Below are 9,542 nucleotides of genomic sequence, written 5' to 3'. Positions count from 1 at the left end.
CTTGGTCTCCTCTACTCTGATTTTTCTGATGTTCGTCTTCTCTGGAATCTTCAAAGTCCCCCTGCTTGCTTTACTCTTCCTAGCCTCAGGCTGAAGGACGGAGGAATGAGAACCCTGGCCAGCCAACTCCAGGTCTGTGCTCCGACTGCCGACCCGCGCTGCCTCACTGAGATGTCTTTTCCTTGTTGGCACAATAGGGACCAGGGTAGGAGAGTGCTGAAAAGAATCTGGTGGCTCAGTGACTGGGGAGGCTGAGAGGGAAGGAGTGTTCAACCCTGAAAGCCTGAGGTGAACCTGGGCGCAGAGCAGAGGAAGATCTTACCTCAGCAAATCAAAACCCACAGCGGAGAGAATGGGGACAAGGCCTGGAGAGAAGCACCGGTGTCTGGAGGCCAGCCCAGGCTTCCCGCCGCAGGCTCAGTCCCAGTGCTGTGTACGCTCCTGTGGGGCCCGCTCGGGGTGCCCCTGTAAAAATGACAGCCCAGGGCCCACCACTGTTTGTACAACAATGAGAATATTTATTTTCTTCAAACAGTAAAAATAACATTTTTCTCTCTTTTGTAAAAGTTAAGTACCATCACATTCCATTTTCTTAAATAACAAAATCCTAAAAATATATATTAAATTGTATACAGTGTGTCACACTTCATTTTATATTTTAAAATACATGATGTTTCTATTTTATTCTCAAAGTTGTATATTAAGAGCATATTTACAAGTAAAGCCTTGTCCAAAGTCAAATCCCTGCTGGAGGGTGAGTTTGGAATGGGAAGGTCATGGTGCCACGAGGGTGGAGCTCCTTGTACAGGCAAGACAGGATCCCTTCCATACGCGCACCCCTCCACCCCCGGACACTCCCCTCTGCCGTTAGAGCTTCCCCTCCCACTGTCTCCTGCGCCCCACTCAGCCCCGCTGGTGCGCTCAGCTCCCACTTGGTAAGACAGGAGCCTGTGTGACAGACTCCCGGGTCCTCTTGGCAGACCAGGGTGAGGGGTGCTGCTGGCAGGTCTGACAAGCCCCCCACCCTCAGACAGAGCAGCTAGGCTGAGAGTGGCCTGGAGGTAGAACAGTGGGGGCAGTAAACAAAGACACACAGGGAACAAGCCCAGGGCAGCCGACAGTCCCTGGGCAGCACCTAAAGCTCACATAGAACACCAGACAGGAGACTGTGAACTCAGCGGAGCCAGGAGGCCTGTGGAGTGAGGGGCGGGCCTGGAGAGCCGTGCGCCCCTGCAGACAGGCTGGCAGTCCAAGGGCCCTCGGCTTCTAAGTGCTGTTGAAGGTTAAGCGTGCACTGTCCGTGGAGACGGCAAGCCGCGCTGCTGTCAGACCAGCAGCTGACGAGGAGTGTCAGCTGGGGTCCCGCCTGGGCTGACAGTGGGGCATGGGGTGGCACCTGGCCCAGGCACATCCCATGGGCTGGCCCAGAGGCCAGGACAGCTGGACCTGCCAGCGCTTTGATCTTCAGGAGCTTCTGGCTGAGGAGTCTGAAGCCAGAGCCTACATTTGAGAAGTCCAGAGGTCTGGTCACCGGGCTCACTGCAGGCGGCCTCAGGCCCATCCTTGCTGACGGGGGCGGGGGTGGGGGAGACACAGGCCTCTTTTCTACTTTGTCTTTACTGTTTAGGCAGTGAGGTGACTAGGGAAGAGCTCGGGGCACCAACGCCTCTACCTACTGCCTCTCAGAGTCCAGGCAGTCTGTTCTTTTCTCCCAGGCTTACCTCATGCACCTCTCCTCAAGAGGCCTCCCCCAACCCTGGAAGGACACTCAGCACTCTGGGCCGTCTGCCCCTCAGTGTTTACCTGGGGAAGGGCCCTCTGCTGCTGATAGGTTCTAACAGACTGTGGCTGTCATTTCTGCCCTTCCACTGCCCCATGCTGTTTTAAGGTGGGATGGTGTTTCCTGGGCTGCCCCCCACAGAGGAAGTGGATCCTAGAATGCTGGACTATGCCAGGGGAGCAGCAGCAGGGACGTGGGCATGCTGATAAAGGGCTGGGGAGCTGCAGCTGCCCCACACTGGGGCCTAGCTTCCTGTGCCCAAGACGTGAGGAGGCAGGTGAGTGGTGGCAGGAGGAAGCCTGGGGCCCGCATCCTCTCTGCCCTATTCACATGGTGATCTGCGACTCAACACTTGTTTCCGGGGAGATCCTACGGTGCTGTGGACTTCCCGGGGTGGAACTCCATCGCCAGTGGTCCTCAAGTGTGGTGGGCCTGTCTTCCTCCCTAGGAGCCGGCATCCTTTCCCAGATCAGAGCGAGAAGACTACCCCCAGTGGCTCTGTGTCCCCACAGGCCTCCCATGGGAGCTGGGCCAGCCCCCGGCCCACCATAGAGACACAATATACCTCCTCCTCGGCTGCCTCTCTACCCATCAGCTCTGGTCACTGCCTCATCTGTACTCCTGTTGCCTCTCCCTCAGGAGATGCTCCCATACAGTGCTCTGTCCTGGAGCAGCCAGCGGCGGATGGGCCACCTAAACCCTATGAAAGGCCTCCACGGCAGTGGCTTGGAACTCAGGGGAGGTCACGCATCGTGCTCCAGGAGGGCACCCAGGAGAGCAGAGGCTCAAGGGCTGGCAGGACAGCCATACGCCAACTGCAGTCCGCCCAGGGCGCAGGCTGATCTCAGCTGCTGCTAACAAAGGCCACTTCCCAATGGCAGGGCTTCTTAATTGGCCTTCCTCTCACAACAGGCGGCTGCTGCAGCTGGGACTCTCAATCTTCAGCCTGTCCTGGGAGGATCTTCAGTTCCCAAGCCCTGCCTTTTCCTGCCAACTTCTGTAGTCTGCCTCTCTGTCTAAGGAACACAGTCAAGGGGCAAGACAAGAGCCCTAAGCCCTGACTACTGTGTCCCCATGATAAGGGACAAAGACACAACTCTTGGAGTCCTGGTCTTCTAAAATGGTAGACCCCTCCTGTAGGAACCACAGGGTGCTGCCCACAGGCTATGCTACAGTCTTTTTTCTTCCCCACTTTATGATAGTGTAGGATAGGACCTAGGTCTTCATGTGCACAAGGCAAGCTCTCCACCCCTGCACTCCAGCCCCAGCTCTATGCTGCAGTCTTTGAACTCCTGGTTCTGAAGCAGGGGTTGGCTGACAGGCTAGAAGGACAGGCTTAGTTCAGATTCCACAGGCCTGTGAACTGCTTGAGGGCAGTCAGGTAAGCCTAGTATACAAGAAGTTTACTGTCTGTTCATGGACAAACAGACAGAGCAAGCCTCAGCTTGCCCTGTAGGTCAGTAAATATCAAAAAGAATGCTCTGGAAAGAAGACATCTGCTGTGGCTCTGTCCTCAGTCCCCTCAGACTAGAATACACAGCGTAGTTGGCACCAGAGGAAGCTCCAGGGCCAGACTGGGCCTCTGTGCGCTAGAGGTGCTAATGTCCAAGAGATCACACTTGGCGAGGAGCCAGGCCAGCCTTCAAGAAAACCTGAGAATTCTTTCAGTCTAGCTCTGTAAAAACCAAACTTTCCAAACTGTAAAGACCACTGATCTATATGTGGACAAAGAGAGAAGAAGCAAAACTCATCATCCACTGAACACCCACCACCCAGCAGACTTGTGGAGCAAGGCCAGCTGTGTCCTGTCAGCTCAGCCCCCGTCTTAACATCCCCAGTAGTGACAGTTAAAGGACAGCCAGGCTAGGACAGCCAGGCTAGTGCAGGTGACGGAAGACTCCAGGCTACACTGCCCCTCACAACAGGGTACCCCTTCAAGTCTGTAGAAAGGTGCCCCCAAGAGAGACCGAGGTGAATGGAGAGGCAGGAAGTCCTCAGAGGAAAGCTCCCAGCAAGCTTGAGCCTCCCCTCCAGGTACAGCGGGCCTCAGTCACTCACAAGGGGGTTACGGTCGTCCTGTTGACTCTGACCCTTGAGCTTCTTCTTAAAGATGGAGATTGTAGTGGAAGGCTCGTAGAAAATGGTCCAGATTTCCCCAGAAGCCCCTGGCTGACGACAGTCCCTAAGGTCTCCTGAAGCAGGAACTCGATGAGATCTGTCAAACAAAAACAGTCTTCCATTAGATCTGAAAAAAGAACTCAAATTGCCGCCACACGAGGGACCCGTACCTGGGGCACTGTCTGTAAAGCAAGGCCTTGGGGAGGATATTGGCGGCCTTAAGGAGTAAGGATAAAGGCTGGCGGTGGTGATGCACACTTGCAATCCTAGCACTCGGGAAGGGAGGCAGGCGGACCTCTGAGTTTAAGGCTAGCCTGGTCTGCATAGTGAGTTCCAGGACAACCAGGACTATGTAGTAAAAAAGGATGAAATGTGGCCTGTGGGCAGGAAGGCAGGTTCAGAGCACAGTCCTTTTCACAGTAATGGGGAACTTTCTGTCAAAATAATTTAACGCTGGAAAAGGCTTTTTGGAGAGATTATGAATTTCAAACATTCTTTTCTTCTTCTTTCTCCTCCCTCCCCAATAAAAGAATACTATCTACAGATGCCATTTACCCAGAAGTTACCTATCACAGAGTAAGGGGGAAAGTTCCCCATTGGAACCCTGACTCACAGCCTAGCCTTCTCTTCGCCGACTGACAGGGACGGGGAAGCCATGAGACACTGGACCCTACAGCTGCCGCAGGGGCCCACGACAGGACCGTGCCCCCAGAGATGTCCTCCAATATGAGCTGCAACATTTAAAGTGCCCTGGTGGTCCTCTGAAGAAGCAGGTTCAACCTCGGTGACGCCAGCCAACCGCAGGTGAAAAGTCTTGGAGAGAAGCTTTGCCCGTGCTGACAGCCACACACCTCCCCTTCCCATCACTCACAGCAGCTGCGCTGCAGCGACCCTGTGAGGTGCCTCCAGGACTCGGCAGGGGAAACACCCCTGTGTGTCACGGTGCCCCTATGTCATTTCACAGAGGGGCTTGAGAAGACTCAGACTCGGTGTCCCCGTGCTGTTCAGAGACCCGTGCACCATCAAGGCGAGACACTCTCCCCAACATCCCACTCTTCCTCTCTGCGTGCGTGCGTGCGTGTGTGTGTGTGTGTGTGTGTGTGTGTCTGTCTGTCTGTCTGTTTGTCTGTCTTTCTGAAAGGCGGGCTCAGACAACAACAGTAAGGACATTATTTCCACGGAAAAAGTTCAGAGCGGACATGGGTAAGGTCACTAGTGTGGCCACAGCTGGCTTCCATGTGTAAACATGAGCAGCGGAGGGTAGATGAGGTCAGGAAAGGAGGCTCTGAGCAGAAGTCGGCGCTCAGGAAGGCCTCTCTGTGGGAACTGGAGAAAAGATAACCAGGGGTCTAGAGAGAGTGGGAACTCCACAAGCCCAGGAACAGCACTGTCAAATGCCTGGGCCTTCCTGGGAGACATCGCACATAGGGAACTATTTCTTTAGTTCTTCAATTTTGTTAGAACTAAAGGATAAAGTTTTTGTAAGTTTTCAAGATTTTTTTTTTTTTTTGTCACTTTGTAGTCCAGACTGGCCTGGTATTTATTATGTAGAAAAGGCTGGCCTCAAACTTGCAGCAATATTCCCGTTTCTGCCTCCTGAATACTGAGCTATTGTGCTGAGTAGAAATAGGGTCTTGGTAGGTTGCCTACACTGATTTCAGTCATAACCCTCCTGCTGCAGCTTTCTAAGTAGCATGCCACTGTGCCTGGCTTAAATATGTGTTCAAAATAATTTTTAGGGTGGTGGGTGTTCCGACTGGCCAACTGTGGCTAAGACAGAGCTTGGGCATATACAGGCTAACAGAGCCCCAGACACCAACAAGGAGCCCACTGATCACAGAGGCACAGGGGGAAAACAGGGCCTGGGCATGCGCAAGCCCGAGGGATCCTAGGCATCCAGCAGGGGCGAGTGAACAGCAGCACAGTGCTGTGCTCGGCCTGGATTAAAGAAACTGTTCCCCAGCCAACAGCGATTAATGCAGAGCCCATGGCTGCTCAAAGGCTGACAGCAGTGAGCGCTGAGAGCTCAGCCCTCAGATGGACACCACGGTCACGTCCTCCAAAGTTCAGGGAGCACTGTGGGAAGGAGGAGGAAAGGGCATAACAACCAGGCGACATGAAATGTGCCCCGTGGGCACAACATGGCTTTGGCACTCAGGAATTCACCACAGCTGTGGCTGCCCACATAGGGTCTGCATAAGACTGAATTATTCTAAACATTCAGTCACGGGCTGGGCACGGGCCCCAGCCTCACCCACGGGAGCTAATGGCAGTAAGGGCTGTGGAAGAGAGGAAATGACTGTCTTCGGGGGTGGAGCCGCTGTGGAGTTGCTCATGCTCCGGTGAACAGCTCCACACCTGAGCCCATGTGGGCAGCCTGGCTTAGTGCAGTGGGCCACAGCGTGAAAACAAAACAGAAAGACATGGGAGTGGGATGGGGCTTGGTAGGGGGGTGATGGGAGGGGGCGGGGAGAAGAGAAGAATGGGGGTGACTGTGACTAGAACATATATACATGTATGGAACTGTTGAAGAATAAATTAATAGAAGTTATAAAGTACTACTTGAAGTGTTAAAATTATCTTTGTAAGACTTCCTTGGTTTCTAGAGGCGTTCAGAAAAACGCAAGGGCCGAGTGGTGGTGGCACACACCTTTAATCCCAGCACTCGGGAGGCACAGGCAGGTGGATCTCTGTGAGTTCAAGGCCAGCCTGGTTCTACAGATCTAGCTCCAGGACAGCCAGAGCTACACAGGGAAACCCTGTCCCAAAAAACAAAACAAAAACAACAACAAAGAAGAAAAAAGAAAGAAAAAATGCATAGTATTATCCTAGGAAGCTTGGCTCTTAAACACATACCCCTGTAAGGGAGCAGACAAGCCCCCGAACAGACAACTGCTGTTTCCTATGCTGGGGTGGTTTCAGCATTCCTGAAGCCGAATCTACTGGAAACAGAATCCTCCAACCTCACTGTGATCTGTCCTGTCGCCTGTTTTTTTTTTTTTTTTTTTTTTTTTGAGGAGGAGAAATGCTCTCTGCCCTGTCACAGCTGCCTGGGACACAGCCTCTGAGATGGTGTTCTGAGGTTACACAGACAGATGAACACAGGAAAGACACGCTGATCTCCCCGCCCACACTTCTCTTGTACTCACTTAAGCGTGATGTGCAGAAGAATCTTTGCGACAACTGCTGTGACTGTGAGGATGAGGAGGGTTGCCAGGCCATAAACAGTCCATCCTGCAAGTGCAAGACACAGCTCACCAGACTTGTTTGTGTTCATTCTCCAAAGGAGACTGTAAGCTCAGGGTGCAGAACCGGCTCTGAGGACTCCCTGCAGACCTGGCTCCTGGCAGCAGAAGCGACCAGGAGCTGGGCTAAGTGTAGAACGTTCTTATGATATGACTGTGCCGTGTTCTGAAACTCCCTCTGGCAGAACGTAAACTAGACTTGGAGTCAAAAGGGAGGTGGATCTGTCTGCCACTCGGGCTCATCAGTGAGTTACTTACAGGTCTTTGGGACCCAGTTTTCTCATCTGAGCAATGAGAGCTGAGACCTATGACATCCTACTGGAATCCACAGCCAAACAAAGAGGGCTTGAAAGGCCTCCCTCCCTGACCTATAGTGAGATCTACAGAGGTAAGGGAGCAATGTGAAAACTTCAAGACCAAATTACAGGTGGTGGTTGGCATCAAGGCACCAGCTCATTCAGGGACCGAGTCTCCAGTAGAGAAGCAAGGAAGTACATCCGTAGCCAACCATGTTAGCTTAACCACAGAAGATCATGGCCACGGTGTCTCTCCTGCATGGCTTCTGTTCAGAGCTCTTTGACAGTGATTCTGGTTCCCTCCTCCCACCATAGAAACACGCAAAGCATTGTCCTCCATTCTGTGTGCATTTCACTCTGCGGGAGAGGAGGAATGTTTGGCCCTGTGCTGCCCACAACTCGGAGACTGGACTCGTGTTTCCAGACAAAAGAAGGGCACGGATTTATCTGGTTCAGCGCATGGTCCACTGTTTAGAACAGTGCATGGCCCCATGGAAGGAATTCTATATCTTTTGGATTCATTTCCCCCTCCCTGTTAGTGCACGTTTTATCACTGAGCCAATCTCCAGCTCTGTATATACCTTCTGAGTCAACATATTTGAGGAGCTTACCTTGGGGCTCTAGAAAGATGCCCTCAACACACACACACACACACACACACACACACACACACACACACACACACTCACACTCACGAGCATGTCTCTTAAAAGTTATGCAGATCAGAGGTTGCAGAGCCCAAGCTCCAACCTCCAACCTGTGTGTGAAAGAGAGGCACCCACGAGCGCCTTTGGTTCTGTTGGGTGTTGGGAGAACTACCTTCCACTCTGTGGCCGCTGGCCCCAACCGACGGCACCCAGGAGTGGCTACCTGGGACAGTCTGTGGTGGGTGGCTGGGGCTGGAGGTGATGACGTAGAGGATTTTGGAAGAGTGGGCAGCGTTGACGCTGAGGTTGGCTTGCTCGGTGATCACCTCTGCCAGCGTCTGGTTGATGGCAGGCCTCTCCTGTGGCGGTTCTTCCTTGGTAGCTAGAAGATCAAAAGGATTAGACAGACAACGCTGAGACAGCAGGAAGGAGGGCGCTCCTCTGACTGGGTGAAGCCTTTCCTATTTTTATCCTCTGTGTGTGAGAAAATGCTTTGCACGTGTATGGACGCACACACACGTGGGGTTCGTGTACATGTGGAGACACAAGTCGATGTTGGGAATCATCCTTGAACCCTCCATGTCACTCACTGGGTCTCAGGCAATTGCAGAGCTCCCTAGGGCGAGCCTCGTGCCAACTCCACCTCCGCTCAGAATTCCCGTGCATCCTGGGGATCTGAGCTCTGCTCCTCACGCTTGCGCAGCAAGCCCCTAACCACCTATTTCTGAGACAGGATCTCATACAGGCTGGCTCCCACTGTGTGGTTGAGGGTGACCCGGAATTCTTAATCTTCCAGCCTCTACTACCCAAGAGCTGGTGTTACAGGTGTGTGGCACAGCTCCTGGCGGGTGGGTCCTGATCTGATTCAGGTCGACAGGCAGTGTCCTCGCTGCTCTCACTGGTGGTGAAGCAGGAGCTATCAGGCTCCGGCCTGGCTCTGCAGTCTCCTCAGATGGCCGGTTTTCCCATCTCCCTGCTTTGTGCTTCACAGTACCTTCCTGTTAGGACCACCTCGGCCCCACACTCTAGTCTGTCCCCCTTCCTAGCCTACTACCCAGACTTTTTAAAGTTGTGTAGTCCAAGTTGTGCTTCTCAGAGGCTAGCAAAGGCTCATGTCCAGCATGCATGTGTTCACATTAGAGGGGCAGAGTGTGTTTCTGAGGAAAGATGGTAAATAAGTCTGTGGGACTGCCTGGGATGTTTAGAGGAAGTAGGATGGATGAAATGAGCACTTGAGAGCCTTCCAATTTTGCAAGTCATTTCCCTTTTAACCTATCTACTTAGCTCACCTAACCTGCCTCAAAAGCTGCTAACATGGGGAACTATGCACTGGAAGGGGCAGTGTCTGCACTGGAAGGTGGGGAGTGTCTGCACTGGAAGGTGGGGAGTGTCTGCACTGGAAGGTGGGGAGTGTCTGCACTGGAAGGGGCAGTGTCTGCACTGGAAGGTGGGGAGT

The 9,542-nt window shown here is 53.1% G+C and overlaps 1 protein-coding gene across 1 annotated transcript in view; it reads right to left on the bottom strand.

The window, feature by feature from the left end:
• Nucleotides 1-439: 439 nt before the first annotated feature.
• Nucleotides 440-9,542, bottom strand: part of Kremen1 (kringle containing transmembrane protein 1) — a 57,304-nt gene continuing 48,201 nt past the window's right edge. The window contains exons 7-9 of the mRNA XM_055624050.1: nucleotides 8,259-8,468; nucleotides 7,048-7,132; nucleotides 440-3,995 (exon numbers count right to left, since the gene is read on the bottom strand). Coding sequence (XP_055480025.1) covers nucleotides 3,827-3,995; nucleotides 7,048-7,132; nucleotides 8,259-8,468 — 464 coding nt within the window. The 3' untranslated portion in view covers nucleotides 440-3,826. The remainder of the gene's footprint in view (nucleotides 3,996-7,047; nucleotides 7,133-8,258; nucleotides 8,469-9,542) is intronic.

The sequence above is a fragment of the Psammomys obesus genome, unplaced genomic scaffold, assembly GCF_907164565.1.
Source record: "Psammomys obesus unplaced genomic scaffold, mPsaObe1.curated_primary_1811, whole genome shotgun sequence".
Taxonomy (NCBI): domain Eukaryota; kingdom Metazoa; phylum Chordata; class Mammalia; order Rodentia; family Muridae; genus Psammomys; species Psammomys obesus.
This window is presented reverse-complemented; position numbering and strand designations above follow the sequence as displayed.